This window comes from Pyrus communis, chromosome 4 (assembly GCF_963583255.1).
Source record: "Pyrus communis chromosome 4, drPyrComm1.1, whole genome shotgun sequence".
NCBI classification, from domain to species: domain Eukaryota; kingdom Viridiplantae; phylum Streptophyta; class Magnoliopsida; order Rosales; family Rosaceae; genus Pyrus; species Pyrus communis.
In genome coordinates, this window is record NC_084806.1 from 24,401,052 (window position 1) to 24,423,280 (window position 22,229).

At 38.7% G+C, this 22,229-nt stretch overlaps 1 protein-coding gene across 1 annotated transcript; it reads left to right on the top strand.

Moving 5' to 3' along the window:
* Positions 1-21,169: 21,169 nt before the first annotated feature.
* On the top strand, positions 21,170-21,877 carry LOC137732863 (uncharacterized). The gene is made up of 2 exons (XM_068472124.1): positions 21,170-21,406; positions 21,503-21,877. The coding sequence occupies exons 1-2, from the start codon at positions 21,170-21,172 to the stop codon at positions 21,875-21,877; spliced, it is 612 nt and encodes a 203-aa protein (XP_068328225.1).
* Positions 21,878-22,229: the final 352 nt, after the last annotated feature.

The window sequence follows — 22,229 nt, forward strand, 5'->3', positions numbered from 1 at the left end:
AGATTTAAGCTGAGATATATCAAATAAGCAAAAAACAAGGTAAAAATACCCCCGGTTCAATTGTTGGACCAAAAATATAAAGCTAGGACGATTAAATCGATCTTGGACCGATTTAGGCAGTAAGGTGGGCCACAGGAGTAGACTTGATTGAGGGTGCAGGTTGGATCGATGGCACTGGTCAGATCGCTGGCACATGCTGGGCTGCCGAGGTGCATGGACGCTGGGCCTTTCCTTTTTTCTACACGGCTTAGGCTGGCCTGACATACTGGCCTATGGCTCTTGGGCTGGCTATGTTGCAGTAGTTTGCTGGGCCACTGCCCCGTGGGCTTTCTACTTTATAGCTGCTTGCTAGGCTGTTGTTCCGTGGGCTGCAATTATTGTTACTTTGTGGCCTAGCTGCCATGGAGTTGTCCCACTCTCCACTGCCATGGTGGTGGTGCTCCGTGGAGGCAAGGTTACTCTTATTGTTGTGGCAAAATTTGATGTGGTAGAAACTTACACACAAACTAAACCCTTTTAATGCAATTGTACTATGAGTAAATAAGGATCGTTCTATCCAGGGATTAGAAGGGATGCTAATCAACACAATTTTGACACAAAAACCCTAAAAACTGACTAACTCACACTAAAACAATGATATGGGGATTTTTGGAAGAATTAAAAAAAACTAAAGTAAATTGCATCAAACAAAGTAAATTGTGAATGAAAATTGGGTGAAAGGCTAGCTAGAAGATTCTTCTCCACACATAAACCATATGCGTACAAATCGATTTCCAGTTATTATTCCTATAAACCATGAATGATAATACTCCAAATTAATCGTGAACAACACTAATTAACTCTCAGTTTTCCTAATTTCATTAAATTGGACTCAGCAACGCAATCAAATTATTCTTATCAAGTTCCCTATATCAACAACATGATAGAGATACATATCAAAGATCATTAAGTTCTACGAAAATCATAAGCATTGACGAGGCATTCATAATTATGAAAAGCATGATACTCCTGCCAGGAATTTACTTAACTCAATCATGACTAGTGACTTTTACTATTGTGAATATAAGTTCATAACGATTAGGTGAAATTCTCTTATACTCTAGCATCAAATCCCTGCATGCATACTAAGTAGGCCTCCTTAATAAACATACAAGAATAAGTTCTCTATAAAACAGATAAGTAAATCGCATTCATGCTTTACGAAACAATAACTGGAGGAAATCAATTCATATAAAACATATGTCCATGGCTTCGAATTCACCTCTATCTAAAATGAAACTTAGCCACTCATGTTCATTGTATTTGAAAAGCAATATAAAATAAACATTGAAACTAAGAAACGATAGAAAGAACTTTGGAAATCTCCAAGGCTTGATTGCAATTTGCGGCACAAGAGTTAGATGTATCTCTGCATGGCACAAGCTCTCCTTTTCCTAATTGCAGGTCACAGCATAGTTGATTTCTTCTTTGAATGCTCCTAAAACCTGCGGCACACCCCCTGAATGTTGTGGCACAACATAATTTATAAGGCAAAGGTGCGGCTAAAACTAAGGTGGAAAAGGATTGATGTGTTTAGATGGATTAGGACTCTTAAATTGAGATGAGAAGGATTTAGAATAGGATAAGGACTCCTTTTGCAGCTGGAGATAAGTTTAGATAATGTTGGATTAAATAGGATAATGTTTGGATAATATGGGATAAGATAAGATAAGATTGGATAAGATAGGATAAGATTGGATAAGGTTAGATAAGGTTGGATAAGATAATATTTTTTCTTGTCTTCCAAGCTTCAATTCTGATTTCTCCAGATCTTAAGAACATGTTTAACACATGTTAAACAGCTTTTAAACCACAAAAACATCCATCCTACTTGTTCTCCATGCATGCTATTCATTCCAAATCCAAAACTGCTCCAAATTGCTCATTTTGGCCATTTATTGTCATCTTCACCAATTGAACCTACAATAGTACAAAAATAAACTAAATCACTATAATAAATGGAAATTAACTAAGTAAGTGCAAAGAAATAAGATAACAAAGGCACATAAATATGCTCCTATCAGCGAGTCTTGTGGATCGTCGTGGCGAGGCTACATCGCAATCTCTATCATTTGATCCGAATCTTTGAACGTATGAAGTTTGTTCGTTGTGGTTTCCAAATTTCCCGTCATTGTATTTTTCTCTTATGTCTATTCAAAGAATTAAAAAATTTCTAGGAATAAGAACATATAAAAAATTCACGTATGAATGAGAAATGAGAAACTTTGAATGAGAGAGTATTCTTCAAGTGTGTGAATCAAACTCTCAATGAAAACACCAATTTGTGGATGCAAATTTTTGCCGTCTTCTCCTTTGATGAAAATGCACCTACAAAATAATAACACCTAAGATTATGGCCAAAAGCCTCACGAGCCCATGATGAATTTGGGGGGGGGGGGGGGGTGGGGTTTGGCCGAAGAATCTACGATGCCAAAGTTATAATTCTAAAGAGAATGTGTTTAGGAGTTTGTGGGTAGCAAATGGCTTAGCATTTTAGTGGGATAAGAGGGGTATTTATAGGAGGGTGGCTAGCCCTTTTGGTTTATAGGAGGGTGGCTAGCCCTTTTGGTGGAGAATGGTCGGCCATATATGGTGTAAGTTGGTGAATAATTGCAAGATATTATGTGAAATAATATCTTGCAATTAACATGGAAATTATTCCTAAATTAAATAGAAAGTTTTGAGAGTTACCTTTTGAATAAATCAACTCGGGATCGATGGGGAGTGATGAGAAGAATTTGAATAAATACCATATCGATCACCTTTCACTCTTCCTTGATTGAGCCGTTATTGTTTGTTGCTTGTGCATGGGAATTATGGTGTGCCTCGAGGGTAATCTCGTTTCTCTTATCCAAAAATGCACGTGTCACCTCCACAATTTTTGAATTATTTTTTGCTCCAGAGTAGACACACAGGTAAGAACAACAGGTCTATGACATATAAAAATTGTTTATATTAATTGTCAAGAATCAGAATGAAAACCAAGTTTGATTATCAATAAACCCTTAGACAATTTTTCTTTTTTGTTCAACTATTTCCTCAATTTTTTTTTTCTTTTAAAAGTTGTGTCACATGACATCACAGTTCTCATATGAGTTCCCAGAAACAAAACAGTTAAGGCCTGGTCGGTGCCCAAAGCGGACAATATCGTGCTACAGAAGAGTCGGTCTGGGATGTGACAGAATGATATCAGAGCCACTTTGTCGTTCAGTGCAGATATGTCGACAAGGACACTGGGTTCCCCTTAAGTGGGGTGGATTGTAACATCCCCCATTGACCAACGGATAGGGGGTGATGTGCCTTATATGTACATGCTCCCCTCCCTATGGCACGAGGCCTTTTGGGAATTGGCTTCAGATTCCATCGGAACTCCAAACTTAAGTAAGTTCGGGCGAGAGCATTCCTAGGATAAAGGACCTACTGGGAAGTTCTCGTCTGAGTTCCCAAAAACAAAACTGTGAGGGTGTGGCTGGGGCCCAAAATGAACAATATCGTACTACGGCAGAGCCGGTCTAGGATGTGACAGAATTCTAACATCCCAGATGGATGCGGAGAGGGGTGATGTGCCTTATATGTACATGCCCACCTCCATATACCATGAGGCCTTTTGGAAGCTCACTGGCTTCGGATTTCATCGGAACTCCGAAGTTAAGTGAGTTCGGGCGAGAGCAATCCTAGGATTGTAACATATAAGGCACATCACCCCCTTTCCGTTGGTTGATGTGGGATGTTACAATCCACCCCCTTAGGGGCCTGACATCTTTGTCAGCCCTCTTACACCACACGGCAGAGTGGCTCTGATACCATTCTGTCACATCCCAGTCTTGACTCCGCCATAGCACGATGTGCAATAGGGAGAGGAGCATGTACATATAAGGCACATCACCCCCTCTCCGTTGGTCGATTTGGGATGTTACAATCCACCCCCCTTATAGGCCCGACGTCCTCATCGGCAAACTCGCACCACACAGCAGAGTGGCTTTGATACCATCTTGTCACAACCCAGACTAGACTCCATTGTAGCACGATATTGTCCGCTTTGGGCCCCGGCCACACCCTTACGGTTTTGTTTCTGGGAACTCACGAGCAACTTCCCAGTGGATCACCCATCCTGGGATTGCTCTTGCTCGAACTTGCTTAATTTCGAATTTCCAATGGAATCCGAAGCCAGTGAGTTCCCAAAAGGCCTCGTGCTATAGGGAGGGGAGCATTTACATATAAGGCACGTCACCCCATCTCCGTTGGTCGATGTGGGATGTTACATGTTATCCAAAGATAAACCCAATTGTTTTTATATGAAGACTATGAAAAATAAGATGTTACAAAAAATATAATTTAATATTAGTCACGTGGTGACCAAGTCATGATTACTCTCCTTTAAATTTGATATCAAAGATAAAGATTAAAACATTCAATGCACATATTCCTTATCCACCTTTGATAGCAAGGGTGAGGGATCATGTACATTTTAGTCAATAAGTGACCAAGAAATTTTTTTTTTTTAATGAAATCCTAATTAATTTTACTTTATTCGAAATAGACATTGTCTATAGAGACATAAAAGCAATAGTTTTTGCCTGTAGTTGATGCGGTAGAAACTAACACACAAATTAAACCCTATAAATTATGCAATCGTAGTATGAGTAAGTAGGGATTCTTCTATTACAAGGATTAGAAGGGATGCCAATCAACACAAATTAAACTTATAAACCTGAAAACTAAGTTAAACTAACAACAAAACAATGACTGGGGGGATTTTGGACGAACTTAATTAAAACAAAAGTAAAGTGCAGCAAGTATATTAAGTTGTGAATGAAATATAGATGAAAGGATATCTAAATGATTCTTCTCCACACATGAAACATATGCATACAAATCGATTTCCAGTTATTCTTCATATAAACCATGAATGACAATGCCCCAAAATAATTGTGAACAACACTAATTAACTCTTAGATTTTCCTAAGTTCATTGAATTGGACTCAAGGACGCAATCAAATTATTCTTCTCAAGTTCCCTAAATACGAAAAGCATTATAGAGATACATCTCAAAGATCATTAAGTTATGTGAAAATCATAAGCATTGACAAGGTATTTGTAACTATGAAAAGCATGATACTCCTGCCAAGAATTTACTTAACTCAATCATGACTAGTGACTTATACTACTTGCAAATATAAGTTCATAATGATTAGGTGAAATTCCCTTACATTCTATCATCAAATCCCTGCATGCAAACTAAGTGTGCACCCTTAATAAACATACAAAACTAAGTTTTCTATAAAGCAGATAAGTAAATCGCATTCATGTTTTATGAAACAATAACTGGATGTAATCAATTTATATAAAACATATGATCATAGCTTCGAATTCACCTCTAGCTAAACAGAAACGTAGTTACACATGTTCATCATAACTGAAAAGCAATCTATAATAAAAATTGAAACTTAAAACAAAGATAGAATGAACTCTGAAAATTCCAACAACTTCAATGGATGAATGGTAAGCATGACACACTCTAAATCTTTGTAGGAATTTCATATATATAAGGGGGAATGGCTGAATCCAAGGAGGAAATGGTTTTGGCATTTTGAATTATTTTAGGACTCTAAAAATCAGGTAAAGAGTGTTGGAATGTGATTAGGATTCCTCCTTGCAGCTGGAGATAAGATAAGATAAGATAAGGTTGGATAAGATAATGTTCCTCTCCAACTAGTATTCCTCTTTCTTGTCTAATTCCTTATCTGCCAAGCCTCAATTCCAAAAATGTATCTAGCACCATTTAAACACCAAAAGCATCAAGCCCATATGCTATCCATGCCTATTATCCAATCCAAGTCCAAAACTGCTCCAAATTGCTCCATTTTTCCATTTATTGTCATCTTTACCAACTGGACCTACAATAATACGAAAATAACTTAAATTACTACAATAAATAGAAATTAACTAAATAAATGCAAAGAAATAAGATAACAAAGTCGCATAAATATGCTCCTATCAGTAGTGACATATTTTTTAATCCTTGCATACAGTATTCAATGATTTGTCAATTACATGTGAGTTGTTTTGCCAAAACACCCAAAAACAAACCCTTTTTAATTTTTTATTTTTTTATTTTTTTTTATTTTTTTATTTTTTTTTCCAGTTGCCTAGTGAGACATGACAACATTTACATAAAAACCCTTGGAGGAAGAGGTCATCAAGAGGGAGCTCGATGTGAGTTGGAAATATGATGTTAAAAACACTTTCTATGTGGATCATTGGAATTCACAGACGAATACGAGTACATGATTGACAACCGTCCTTGGTATATGAGATGATAGATTTTCATTTAGAGAGATGGACTAAGGAGTTTAGGGAATCTAACCCTATTAATTGTTGACTGTGTGGGTTAAAATTCCTCGGCTACCTGTCCAATTTAATCACCAAGAATATTACTCAACCCATTGGTAGGCTTGTTTGGGTTGATGATGGCTCTATTAATTCACTAAATGCCATGTCCATTAGGGTGTTAGTGGGAATACATGTTCATTTTCCGCTGAAGAGGGTCTTGGTGGTGAATGGAGATGATGATTTACCTACTTTCTTGAGTTATGATTTACCTACTTTATCGAGGGAAGCGACTATGATGAGGGGATGATGATGTAAGTTGGTTCATGATTAATAGATTGGTTAAGGATGTGCGAAATGTGGTTATGGAGGGTATTAAAGATGATTGTTTGACGTTGGCAGATGTTGGAACCAAATTCACTATTGGGGGTTGTGGGAAGAATGAGGTTGATTAGGGGATGTGGTTGAATCTGGAAAGGACTGCTTATATATCTTTATGAAGGAGAACTAAACCACAGGTGTAGTTCTATGAAAGAATGGTGTGAACCATCCTTGATGAATAGCCTATGGCGGGCGTTGGGAGTTGAGTTCTCTATAGACATGCCTATGCGTAGACAGAAGCCTAAGGGCCTCCACTAGGTGTTGAGAGAATATATGTTTAAGTTAGGAAGAGAGAGAGATAGATTGATGGAAAAATTTATATGGTAGTCTTGTAGAGAATAAAGTGGTCGTCCTAAAGAGAGTTAGATCTGAGAAAGAGATGGAAGTTCGTCCTACTTAGAAAGAATTAGCTGCTCCCTTGAGAGAATTAGATGTCCACTTGATAAATACCCAGGGTAGTGTATTTATAGGGATCTTAAGAGTTCTTGTAAGGAAAGTAATCTTCATCAAATCAGGAAACTATCTAGGAGGAAATCTAGGACAAGATACCCAATCTTGCTAAGATTATGATTATATTTGCGTAATCCCTAAGGTACCCTAATTTGACTTTAAATAGGGTTTCCTTTACTTGGGAGACAAGTAATATCTTTAAGGAAGCCTATCCTATTAGATTGTGTTATATGGGCTTCGAGCATTCCGATCATTCTCTCCACATGTCATATGCCCAGAAAATCATGGTCCCATAATTGCCCTTAACTATGCTTTTGAGAATATGCTCTGCTTCGAAGATGGATAGTTAGTAAGGGACCATGAGTGAATAACTTCTTCGGAATGACTTTTGAACTTTTTGTTGATTCGGAAACAGCCAATTCCAGCTAGTCTTGCTCGCTTGTCTTTCAATGTTTTGATCTTTTGAAGTTCCGAACCATATTGTAAACCCCTAGTCATAGTTCCAGATACATAGTTAAAATGCTAGATGCGAGGCCAATTGGGCCTATATATTTCTAGAAAAACATATTTGCCTTAGGAATATTCTTCTAAGTTTATTTTACTCAAGTCATCAAGCCAGTTAAAGTACAACACTTGAAATTTTCATCCTTTGCTTCTTAATTGCGGAATGTAGTTTAATCCATCAATCTTCCCAAAATAAGCTAACTTCTAAGTATGGAGTACTAAGGCTAAAAACGAGTAAGCTTGTGGCCGCGGGACACAATTCATCAAAACCTCCCTTGGTGACATTGATTTGGAAAAATGTTAGCTCCCAAACTCAGTGTTTATAAAGATTCCCATTGCAATATTCGGAGTACCACCTTACTTCGGTACCAAGAATTAAATATTAAACCTATGGAAAACCTTTTGCTCTAGACTTATGGTAGTGCATTGACCTCCAGATTTTAAAGCCAATCTAACATGTTTAGGCTTTCTAGTTTGTAGAGTCCGTTTGTTCTTTCACCTTGCCCTCATTCTGGGTTAGAGGATTTTAATAGTGTAATGTGTAACCAAGAAGAGTTTTCCTTCTTAGTTCGAATTACTGATTCATCCCTAGTGAGTCTTAAATGAAAGTTTGTTACGGACTTGGTCGCCTGCATGTGGTCAAAAATACTTTTTGAATCCTTTTGTCAAACCCTATGCTTTGGACTTGAGCATTTCTGATCAGATTACACTTAGCTAGCTTGGCCAAGGCATTGCCGCATATTGGATCTTTGTTGGAATAACATTCATCTTCAGGATTTCCTAGTCTGGATGCCTCATTCAAACCTACTGACATACGATGTCACAAAACATACTTATCTTAGTATTTTGGTTTGGGATAGAAGTAGTCATACTCGGGGTCAGAGTTCAGAGCCACCCTCGGGTGATTTTCAAATGCCTAGGTCTAAAAGTTATATAGTGCATTGAACTTCCAGGTCATGGCACCATCTGCATGTGCCTGTAGTCTGTCAATTGTAACCGCGCTCATTACAACACGAGCGTCTCAAGTTGTTAACCGTTCTAAAAAGGATGGGCTTAATCAAGACTCCTCTGACCACTTTGAATTTTTAGACTTGCATTTATGCGAAGTTTCAAAGTTCTTCGTAATTATGGAATTTAGGGTACTCCATGTACCACAATGATTGGTGTAAGAAAGAACAAACAATGGCACGTGAGGATCTAAAAAGATCATTCCCAGCTTTGGGTCTTCTATCCTAGACATGCATTTAATCTTGTTTACTTATCTTTTAGAGCAATAACATGGTTTGGACCAAGGTTGTTCACATGTCGGATGGGCCTTCAAGTTGTTTTCCTTGTTTGTCTTTGATGAGCCTTTGAGAATTCTAGAGGATATCTAGGGATAGATATTGTATCATCTTAGAAGTTTGATTATTTACGACGCAAGTCAATTCCTAGATTGTTGGAACTCGAAGACATATAGGATTTGATTGAGTCTATATCCAGATTAGATGGCATGTCTTTCAAAACAAGCATGGTCTATGACTCTGCCTATCGCCTCAGAATAGGGTGATGGTGGCACCGCTATTCCCTTTGATACAACTTTGCTTGGAGTTAGGGAAGGAAGATGCCTGTCATTGGAGTGCTTCTGTCGAAAAAGAGAATTAGATGTATTGGCTGAAGTAGCTGGGAGCAGCCACTGCATGGGTAAGACTAACTTATGAGGGAGTTAATGATGAATTGTAGTGTCTTGGCTTAGAAATTTATGTTTCTTGTTTTTCTGAATAGTTTAGATTTTTTTTGTGTTTTAGTTTAAGGTTTGTTTAATGTAATTTTCAGCTTTGTGGGAAATTTAATTTTTAGTTTTCAGGAACTTTTTGGACATTATGGTTATGTGAAGAAGTTCTTTGTAGTCTAACATCTTGAGGTTACTTCTTCGATCGATCCATTGTCCATGATTCAATATTTAGACGTATATCGTTTATTGCAATAGTCCTAATGAGTGACTTTGCCCTTTTCTTCCATTAGACTTGACTATACTCTTAGACATTATCTTGAAAGATGTCATCTTAAGATTGACTTTCAGGGCATACTCCAAAAGTCTTCTCATCCACACATTTTTCCTTAACTTCCCTCCTTAATTCCTTGATCTCTTTGGTCAACTCTTCCACCATCTTCAACATCTTCCACTCTGAAATGTCCTTCTCCAAATGGGCCAAAGACACCGTCAACCCTTTTATTTTCACTTTCAACTCACTGATATCATTTGTGTAGGGAGCAAGGGTGTTGGGCATTACTATAATAGCCTCGACAAAGTATACCATCCTTATCTTCAATGCCTCGGCAAAGTATACCATCCCTATTCAAGCTCAACATAAGTCACCCAAATATTTTTGCTCACTTTCTCGGGGGCTGTCTTTGGTTTAACTTTGCCTTTCCTACCCTTGCTACTCTTTCCAACAAATGAGATTTCTCAGGAGAATACTTAATCAAAAGTTTAACATTCGAAGGCTCAAGCTCAAGACCATAGGGTTTGTCACAACAAAGCCCCGTAATGAGGCAAAAGCCCTTCTTCGTGAACTAGGTCACTTCATAACCTATTAAATAAGTGAGTCCTTTAGGTCTTTCATCTCTTGATTAGCCACTCTATAAAGTGACAATTCATGCACCAATTGGCCACTTAAGCCAGTTTATTGACATTCTCTAGTGTCCAAAGCACAATGCACTAAAGGCAGCAAGTTATGGATCATTAAGATTTTGACGCATGACTCCTAGAACATGACTTGCTTGAGAGAGGTTGTTAACCCTTCCTCTGTATGATTCTTCTTCTTTTGTTGCTAGTTAAAACCCCTGAGTTTCCATCTCTTGCAGACATAACAATATACAAATATTCAACTCAACACAACCAAATTCAAAAATATATACCCTTAATGCAACCAAATTCAACAATATATACCCTTTGAACAAGGTTTCATAACAATACATCTACCATGAACAAAGCATTATAACCTAGCAATATCAAGTTAATTCATAAAATTCAAAAGGGTAAATTACATTTTATCCCCTCGAGTTTAAGTGTAATTGCAATCTCATACAATATCTTTAAAACATTTCAATTTAATACATTACTTATCATTCCATTACAATTTCATACCCCCCCTAGTCAATTCGTCAATTTCACCGTTAAGTGATGACATGCCAAATGTGAGGTCATCTTTTTTGGAAAAGCATCCTCCCTAGATCCTTTTCTTGGAGATCTTGGGGATTCTGTGATCGTGACTGTTCATCGTACATCGTGTGGTTAGTTTTCGTTAGGTACTATTTATATTTAATTTTAAATGATTTTTGACCGCATGAGGTATGATAAACGGTCACAATCACGGGATTCTTAGGATTCCTAGGAAAAGGATCCTCGTAGGATCCTTTTCCTTCTTTTTTGTTAATGTGGATGCCAACTATGATCCACGCAGAATAAAATAAATAAAAAAAGGATAGTGATTTAAAAAAGTAATTTACCCAAAAATATGGTTGGCGATGGTGTTAGCGGCGTGGGGATGGTGTTTTTCCTTTTGAGTTATCCCCAAACCCAACAACTCTAATTATTTATAGAAAAAGAAAAAAATAAAAAAATAAAAACCTAAGAAAAGCAACTGGGTAGGGATCAGCAGCCCAACCTCATGCACCTCTCCTTTTTTCCTCCATCACCATTTTCTTCAATTTGAAAGATCCAGACAAATTCTTGAAATCTCTGCCATATGCACTATGCGATGACATATTTGTGGACCCAAAAATAACCAAGAAAAATATGGAGGTGCTATGTGGATTCTTGGGTGAAAAGGACAAAATTACCCTTGAGACACAACAAAACTCCCACGCGTAAAAAGTTGACAACAACGGCTCAATCAAGGTCAAAGGTGATCAAAATAGGTATTTATTCAAAACCTATTTCATCAATCCTCATCAAATCCTCCCTATAAGGTAATTCTTATTTATTCCTTTCAAAATAGGATTAATTAGCTATTTAATTGATTAATTGCCTAATTGATTACAATTACACCAAAAAACCACCATAAGTGGTCGAACCCCTTTTCTTCGAATAGGGGCCAGCCATACCCCTATAAATATGACCACCATTTCTCCTAAAAACCTAACTTCAATCCTCTTGCAAAATTCTCCAAATTTCTCTAAACACTTTTCCCTCAAATTCTAACTTTGGCATCATAGGTTCTTCAGCCAAAGCCCCATCTCCCACATTCCTCGTGGGCGTGTGAGGCTCTTGGCCTTGACCTAAGGTGTTAATTGTTTTGTAGGTGCATTTTCGTCTGAGAAGAAGAAGGTGGAAATTTGCATTCACAAATTGGTGCTTTCATTGAAAGTCTTGATTTATATGCTCGTAGAAGACTATCGCATTCAAGGTTTTTCATTTTCTTGTTCATTTGTAGATTTTTCGTACGTTCTCGTTCCTAGAATTTTTTTATAAAAACTCTTTGAATCAACGTGAAAGAAAATGACAATGGCAAGAGATTCGGGAACCAAGACGAACTTAAATTCCAACATTCAAGAGTAAGGACCGTGGCAATCTATGAGGCTCAACACGACAACGAGTGGAGTGGCATCACCACCGCAACAACCACCACAATGGCCATGACAGCAACAACCACCGTGGCCACCTTTGGAGGGCCCATGCCTTACATGGAGCAGCAAGCCCAAGCGCCAAGGGTAGCCTAACCAATGCAAGCTTCACGCACGGCCCAAGGCCCGTGGGCCTAAGCCCAGGACCTACTGAGCCGAGCCTAGGCCCAACATGAGCTGCGTACAACCTAGCCCACTCCCGTGGTGTCCCAAGCAACCCAAAGTTGGTCCAAGACTGGTTCAACCGTCCCAACTCCAAATTTCTGGGCCGACGATTGAACCGGGGGCATTTTCACCCTATTTCTCTACGGATTTGACATTTCCTAACTCAAATCTCATGTTCAGAGCCTACCACACTTCCACTACTCAAGGAGAAGCATTCCTTCCAAGCTCTTGCAACCCAAATAAGGAACACCACTTGTCTTGACAAGTCATAGAGTTGACAAACGCCCTTGCACAGTAAACGACCTTGGTAAATTAGCTCTTGCAACGTACCGAGATGCAACATGCCCCAAACAAGGTGTCCCGAAGTAGGACAAGGGCAAACAAAGAACCTCTCCAGTAGCATCCCGGTAAATAGCCGCCAACCGAGTATTTCGGTAGTGTACACTTCCGATTGGACCCTCGAGATAGCGTATACTTCCGTCTTAGCACGCGGAGAAGTGTGCACTCTCGATTAAGCCCACGAACGAGCATACATTTATGGTTGGGACCACACTCTGATAATCAACATGAACAACCTTCCAGGCGAAGTGTTCATTCACGACTAGGCCCGCAAGAAGCAACCTCCACCTCACATTGAAGCAGGCAGCACAACAGACGGAGAGAAGCAATAACTCAATCTGGCTCGAGTTCAACCGGCAGCCTACGAGGAATTCCTTTGCTTGCTAAGAACGAACCACATGCACCACCGTTGTGACATCGACGAGCCGAGCATGATGAAGATCAGCCTAGACTAGCAGGTCAAGACTAGGGCAGCCAATATCTCCACTACCCCAACAGAGGTAAATTCAGGAAGAGGTAAAGAGGCTCCTGAACAAGTGATTGCATGATTTTCAATGCAGGAAGTTACCGATAAAGCGTTGTGACAAGACATGACCAATATGACCAAGTCACCCTTCACGGACGAGATCGAGCAGGCAGAGCTTCCGCGCAAGTTTAGCATGCCACATTTCATATTTTCAAAGGAGATGGAGATCCGGAGAGACACTTGAAGCACTACCGAAGCACCATGGTCATTTGTTGAAACAACGATACTTTTATGTGCAAGATATTCGCCACCACTTTGCAAGACGAGGTGCAAGATTGGTTCCACACCTTGGCGTCACGGTCTATCTGGAGTTTCGATGATCTTTCTTTGGTTTCACCGAAAAATATTCATCCTACTGCTCGATCAAGAAGAAATTCGATCATTTGTTCAATATGAAGAAGAATCCAAATGAGTCGCTCTGTGACTATGTGAAGAGGTTCAAAGCAGAGAAAGTGAAGAAAGTCGGATGCGATGACTCAATAGCTAGTGCAGCCATCCAAAAAAGACTCCCAGTAGACCATCCACTGTTTGGAGAGTTGATCATGAACGAAGATCTAACCCTGGCAGACTTTTTCGTTCTGGCAGAGAAGCATGCACTTTGGGATAAGGCTTGGTGAGCAGATAAGGCACCCAAGCAGCCTCGAAAATAGTCAATAGTGGCTCAAAAAGAAGGAGGACATAAAGCAGTACAACAAAAACAGGCAGGAGGCTAAGTGTAAGGATTTCTCCACGACTAAAGAATCCAAGAACTACTCTAAGTTCTCGATCCCGATTCATGAAATCCTTTGCGACATTAAGAGTGAACCATGGTTCAAGCTGCCGAAGCAATTATAGAGAGATACTTCTAAGTTGGACCACACCAAATATTGCACATTCCACTGAGGTCCCAGTCACACAATTGACGACTACTACACTTGGAAGAACTACCTAGAGAAGCTTATGAAAAAAGGCAAAGCCAACAAATACTTGGATGAGCCAGCTATGCAGCCTAGAAAGAACGTGGATGTCGACGAAGAACCGCCAAACATGATGATTCAGATTAACGAAATCTTCTTTGAGTCTGAACATTTGGGGGCTAATAACAATTCCAAGAAGAGGAAGATCTAGTAGGCTCTACTAGTCTCACAAGTCCAAGCAGTCGAGACTCAACCTGGACTTATCATTGGGTCCGCCGAGTAAGATGCCGAAGCCATCGATTTCCCGCATGACGACACACTAGTAGTATTAGTCCAACTGGCCCATGCCATAGTCGATTAAATGATGGTGGACAATGCAAATGCAGTCAACGTACTTCAGCTCTTAATAATTCAGAATATGGGCCTGGAAAGCATAATCATACGCTGAACGAAAAAGCTCATTGGATTCAACGGACACACCTCAACTGCCATTGGCCACATCACACTGGATGTGGAAACACCGCTAGCTGTCTCAAAGTAGACATTCACAATAGTAAGCGACCCGTCTCCTTACAATGGGATTCTAGGGAGACCTTAGCTAATAAAGCTGGACATCGTCACTTCTGTCAAGTATCAAAAAATCTAATTTCGTATCCCGAGAGGAGGAGTTGGAGAAATCAAGTCTTACCAGGCTGTATCTCGACGATGCACTGTGCTAGTATTGAAGGAATCAAAGAAGAAGACCTTTACCCCCATTGAGGCTACCGAAGTCCGAAAAGAAGACGAAGCTACCCAATAACAATTACAGCAATCAGATTAAGAAGATGGCATCCAAACCAACACGCCAATAGACGAGGACATCACTCTAAATCCCTAGTAACTAGAAAGGACGGCAAGAATTGGCTCACGTTTAAGCCCAACACAGAAGGAAGAACTTCCGGCTTTCCTTAGGGAAAATTATGACGTCTTTGCGTGGTCCACAAACTACATGTCAACCCCGCTGCCAAACCGATGATCCAAAAGAGAAGACATTTCGCACCTGAGCGAGTAGCGATCATCAAAGCAAAAAATTGACAAGCTACTAAAGGCCAGATTCATAGAAGAGGTAGCGCACTCAGTATGGCTTGCCAACGTCGTGCTAGTGAAGAAGAAAGAGAAGGGAAAATTGAGAGTTTTAGTAGGCTACACCAACCTCAGCAAAGCATGCCCAAATAATCCTTATCCATTTCCCCGAATCAATCAATTAGTAAATTCAACTTGAGGGAACCAACTGTTCAGTTTCTTGGATGTATACTCTGGCTACAACCAAATAGCCTTGTACGAGCCCGACAAGGAGAAAACCACGTTCATAATCAAGCGAGGCACCTACTGCTACAAGGTCATGCCCTTTGGCTTCAAGAACACAACAGCCACTTACCAAAGGTTAGTAAACATGATGTTCAACAAGCAAATTAGAATAACAATGGAGGTATATGTCGACGACATCATGGTGAAGGGCAAGCAGCGATTTGACCACATCGACAACTTGGTGGAAACTTTTGACATCCTCAGAAAGTACAAAATGAAGCATAATCCCGCCAAGTGCACATTTGGAGTATCTTTAGGCCGATTCCTAGAGTATTTAGTAGCCCAACGAGGAATCGAAGCACCTCCCAAACAAATCTGAGTGATCCTAGAGATGAAATCTCTAACTACCTTGAAGGAGATCTAAAGCTTGTTCGGACGAGTAGCCACCCTCAATCGTTTTCTCTAGCGGTCCACCGATCGATGCAAACCCTTTTTCAAGGCCATCAAAAAGGCACAATGAGACAAATTGGATAAAGAGTGTGAAAGACCTTTTCCAAGACCTGAACAAGTATCTCACATCATCTCCCTTACTATCTAAATCGGAAGTATCAGAGGACTTATACATCTACTTGGCAGTCTCAGAAGTAGCAGTGAGCTCTGCCCTCATACGAGAAGAGCTGGGGGTCTAACTGCCATTATTTTACACTTCTAAAGCTATTCTCGATGCGAAAACTAGATATCGAAAGATTGAAAAACTAATTCTGGCACTAGTTGTTGCGGCCCGAAAGCTCAGACCATACTTTCAAGCTCACACAGTCATCATCATGACTCAGTATCTTTTACGATCAATCCTACAAGGTCCAGATACTTCTCAACGAGTGATGAAATGGGCGTGAGTTCTAGTATTTGGAACTAAAATGATGAAAAAACATTCCAAGTAGCAACCAAGCAAAGAAATAATGAGATCATGCAATGACTTTAGAAAACAACAATATCACTGAATAATAACTCTCCAAACAAAGAATAGGCTCAAGTCTCACAAGGTTGTAGCGTTAGTTTGAGTTTCTTCCTTTAAGCACGTTACAAAAAATGATTTTTTTTTCTTTGTGATTATATGTGAATTCGTAAATGAAAACTACAACTAAGTATTAACCAAAGAACATATCAAACTTCCCACCCATGTTTGTAACTTTCTTTAACAGTCATGCAATTAAAAACCAAATCCTCATCATTGTGTTGGAAGGTACCCTAAAACACACACAAGCAACAAAAACGATTCTTTTTTATTTTTTCTCGAACTTTTGCGATTTTTTTTTTTCAAATTTTGTTTTTATGACACACAATAAAACACTTTAAAATAGTGAATAACAATATTAGTAGTGATAGGTTGTGCAATTCGAAGATAAGTCATGAAAAGCAATATGTTTACACCCAGCACTTAAACCAAACATTGTCCTTAATGTTTCAAAAATAAACTTAAACAAGAAAGCAACAAAAGATAACTAGCAAACAAGACTATCATGGCAAAGTAAAAACAATAAAGAGAAGGGTAAAAGAGAGCAAATCTAGTTGTAGGAGCCAAAAATTACAATGTCTCTTTATTTGAATGCATGGGTTCCTCCCAATAAGCGCTTGTTTTCACGTCTTCCAGCCGAACGATACCTCTATTTAATCCTCACTAGGACCAGCAGCATGGAGGGGTACATCCTCCACGACATGCACCTTAAAACTTTCATGCATTGGATCTATGAACGGAAGGGGATAGTGATCATTCCTGATTGTGGTGTTGAGCCTCCTAAAGTCAATGTAAACTCTCCCACCAGCTTGGATTCGATTGGGCACCTGAACCAAATAAGGTAACAACCTATTAGTTGAAATGAGAATTAGAATTGGAATAGGTGGTTCACCGATGTACTGCGATGAAGACTCAAAAGTAGCCGCACTGTCAACAATTTTAGAGGTGGTGCTCTCAGCCTTGGGTGCTTTGAGGGCAGTGGCTTGTCCCATGTGATCCACTGCAATTCCCTTTTCAATGGTGGTTCTAAATACATCTTTCTTGATAGGTGTTGAACGTTCCGACCTTATATTTTCAATCACATTAATGGCAAAACAAGAATGAACATCATTAGGATACTTATTAGATTCAGACACATTAAAATTAATCATATCACCGTCAAACTCCATATTTAACGCTCCCTTGGACACATCAATCTTGGTTTGGGTTGTTTTTCATGAAAGGTCTTCCAAGTAAGATTGGCAATGGTGTAGAGTGGGCGGAATCCTCCATTTCAAGTCACATAAAAATCTGATGGAAAGATCAAGTGGTTAACTTGCACCAAAACATCTTCCAAAACTACTTTCGGGTATGTATTAGATCGATCAGCTAATTGAATAATAACACCATCATTTTTAAGCTGTCCCAGATTCATAGATGCATAAATGGAGTAGGGCATGACATTAATTGAAGCACCTAAATCTAACATACCACTTTCAAACTTGGTATTACCAATAACACAAGGGATCGTGAAACTACCTAGATCTTTGCATTTAGGTGGTAGCTTTCTTTGCAAAACTGCAGAGACATTTTCACTTACATGTTCCACCTCCTTCTCCAGAATCTTTTTCTTTGTTGTAAAAAGCTTCTTCAAAAACTTAGCATACTTCAAAACTTGCTTTATTGCGTCAAGAAGAGGGACATTAATTTGTACCTTTTCAAAGGTTTAGAAGATGTCTTTTTCACTCTCTTCTTTCTCTGATTGGATAAACATGTGAGGAAATGGTACATTTGGTGGAATAGGGTTAGAAAGAATTGAATTTGGAACAACCTTACCTAAATTGGGTGGCATAGGGACTTTAAAAGGCTGCGACAAGGTTTGTTCCTTCCTTGTTGTGGCCTTGTCATCCTCCTCTTCTTCGAGCAGCAACTGTTCACCCTCTTTTTGGCTTTGTTTGGACTTTTTGGATTAGTTCCAATCTCTTTACCACTTCTCAAAGTGATAGCTTTAGCAGTTTCAAAACCTCCCTTTGGATTGACAATGGTTGAACTAGGAAGTTTGCCTTGTGCTCAAATTTGTCCCATGAATTCTGCAATCTGTCCAAGTTGATTTTTCAATTCGACCATCTCTTTAGCTTGGTTTTCTAGATCCCGAGTCAAAGAAGCACAAGAAATAATTAGTGTTTGAAGAATTTTAACATGATCCATTGACATACTTGAATTTGGTTGGAATTGTTGTGTGGCAGATTGTGGTGGCAGCATAGGTCTTGAATAGAACTCCTCAGATGGCTACCAATATCCTTCTTGTTAAACTTGTTGAGGTTCCCTCCACATAAAATTTAAACGATCTCTCCCACTTGGATTGTAAGTGTTGAAAAACAAGTTGTTCCTTGATTGGTAATGGACTTGATAACCCCAAACATTGACACTATCACAGCCACCAATCTCAATTAATTGAGGATGTTGATTAGTTTGATATCCTTGCCTATGGGACACACCAAATGTAGGGACACTTTGCATTGTGGACCTTTTGATATACTGCGACATAAGAGAAGTAAGATTCACCATTTGAGCTTGAAGATTAGCAATTGTTATGTCTTGCTTCTCTAGTACTTGAAATCAAAGAAATAAAACTAAATCAAATATCAAAAGTAAAATAAACAAAGAAACAGTGTGATTAGCAATTTTATTAATCCACGGCAATGGCGCCAAAATTTGATGTGGTAGAAACTAACACACAAATTAAAACCTATAAATTATGCAATCGTATTATGAGTAAATAGGGATCGTTCTATTCCGGGGATTAGAAGGGATGCTAATCAATACAAATTAAACTTATAAACCTGAAAACTAAGTTAAACTAACAACAAAACAATGACAAGGGGAATTTTGGACGAATTTAATTAAAACAAAAGTAAAGTGCAGCAAGTAAATTAAGTTGTGAATGGAGTATGGATGAAAGGATAGCTAAAGGATTTTTCTCCACACATGAAACATATGCACAGAAATCGATTTACAGTAATTCTTCCTATAAACCATGAATGACAATGCCCCAAATTAACTGTGAACAACACTAATTAACTCTCAGCTTTTCCTAAGTTCATTGAATTGGACTCAGCGACGCAACCAAATTATTCTTCTCAAGTTCCCTAACTATGAAAAGCATGATAGAGATACATCTCAAAGATCATTAAATTCTGTGAAAATCATAAGCATCGACAAAGTATTCGTAACTATGAAAAGCATGATACTCCTACCAAGAATTTACTAAACTCAATCATGACTAGTGACTTTTACTACTTACAAATATAAGTTCATAACAATTAGGTGAAATTCCCTTATATTCTAGCATCAAATCCTTGCATGCAACTAAGTGTGCACCCTTAATAAACATACAAGAATAAGTTCTCTATAAAGAAGATAAGTAAATCGCATTCATGTTTTATGAAACAATAACTGGATGTAATCAATTCATATAAAACATATGATCATGGCTTCGAATTCACCTCTAGCTAAAAAGAAACTTAGTTACGCATGTTCATCATAACTGAAAAACAATTTAAAATAAACATTGAAACTTAAAACAAAGATAGAATGAACTCTGAAAAATTCCAGCAACTTCAATGGATGAATGGTAGGTGCGGCACCCCTAAATCACTGCAGGAATTTCATATATATAGGGGGAACAACTGAATCCAAAGAGGAAAAGGTTTTGGCATTTTGAATTATTTTAGGACTCTAAAAATTAGGTACAGAGTCTTGGAATGTGATTTGGATTCCTCCTTATAGCTGGAGATAAGATAAGATAAGATTAGATAAGACAAGATAAGATAATGTTCCTCTCCAACTAGGATTCCTCTTTCTTGTCTAATTCCTTACCTTCCAAGCATCAACCTTAATTTCTCGAGATTTTAGCACATATCTAGCACCATTTAAACACCAAAAACGTCCAGCCCATATGCTATCCACACCTGCTATCCAATCCAAGTCCAAAATTGTTCCAAATTGCTCCATTTTGCCATTTATTGTCATCTTTACCAATTGAACCTACAATAATACGAAAATAACTTAAATTACTACAATAAATAGAAATTAACTAAATAAATGCAAAGAAATAAGATAACAAAGTCGCATAAATATGCTCCTGTCACCAAACAAGGCCTTTTTGAGTGGCTAGTGATGTCTTTTGGGTTTATGCAACGCTCCAACGACATTTATGTGCCTTATGAATGAGGTACTTCGTCCATATATTGATGAATTTGTCATTGTTTATCTGGATGATATCTTTGTGTATAGTCCTACTTGGAAAGAACATCTAACTCATGTGGGAAAAGTGTTGGAAACGTTGAAACAATCTCAATTAAGACTGAATTTGAAGAAATGTGAATTTGGAAAAAGTTCGCTAGTGTATCTTAGTTTCATAGTTGGTGAAGAAGAGGTGAAAGTTGATCCGTCCAAGGTTCAGGCTATCACAAATTGGTGGAGACCTTGTACAGTAACTGAGGTGCGTAGTTTTATGGGAGCTTGCCAGTATGTACGTAAGCTTATCCGTCTTTTTTCTCAGATTGCAGGGCCATTATTTGAATTGACTAAGGCAGGGAGAAAGTTTTAATGGTCTGATAAACATGAGGATATCTTCAGATTGCTTAAATGAAAGATTTTAGAAGCTCCAGTATTAGCTTTGCCAAACTTCAAAGATCATTTGAGGTAGAAACAGATGCTAGTAATTATGCCTTGGGTGGGATTCTAAAGCAAGATGGGAAGCCAGTTGAGTATTATTATGAGATATTCAATTCTGCAATATGGAATTATCCTACCTGCGACAAGGAGTTGTTTGCTTTGCATCAGTGTGTGAAGCATTGGAGATGCTACTTGTTAGGTCAAGAGGTTATTGTGCATTCAGACCACAAGCCTTTGCAATACTTACAGTCATAATCTAAGTTGCAGCAAGCCCGTCATATGAAATGGACGTTATACTTACAGCAATTTAACATCATTATAAGGTACAAGAAGGGCACTACAAATAAGTTGGCAGATATGTTGTCTAGACCACGAAGTTATTCCGCTGTGCTGGTGGCTATGCAAATCCAACCTGTTGTTCTTTCTGAGTACGCGAAAAAGTATGACAATGATCATGATTTCAAAGAACCCTTTGAAAAGCTTCAACATGGGAAGACATGTCAATTTGAGATAAAGGATAATTTGATGTTCAAAGGAAAACAACTATGCATTCCTGTCAATGGAGACCAATTACAGTGGATTAGAGAATCTCATAATTCAAGATGTGCAGGACACTTGGAGTTGATAAGACCTTACTCAATCTACAACGGTATGTATATTGGCTGCGAATGCATGTAGATATTTCTCGCCTTATTCGAGGTTGGGTATTGCGTAATACGTCAAAACCTTCAAGGAAGTTGGGATTATACACACCATTACCGGTTCCCACCAGACCTTGGGAGAGCATTTCGATGGATTTCTTGGGTGGTTTACCTACCACCATAACCGGATTTGATTATTTGTTTGTCGTGGTTGATAGATTCAGCAAGGTGGTGATCTTAATTCCTTGTTGTTTAGGCCCAAAATAATATTATTGGGCCGAGTGTAGGTTTAGGTTCAGCCCAAAGCTAAATCGAATATACTATGGGCTACCTGGTGGTCCCGAGCCATTTAGCAAGGATGGTCGAGTCCTGTCGCAAGAAGGAGTACT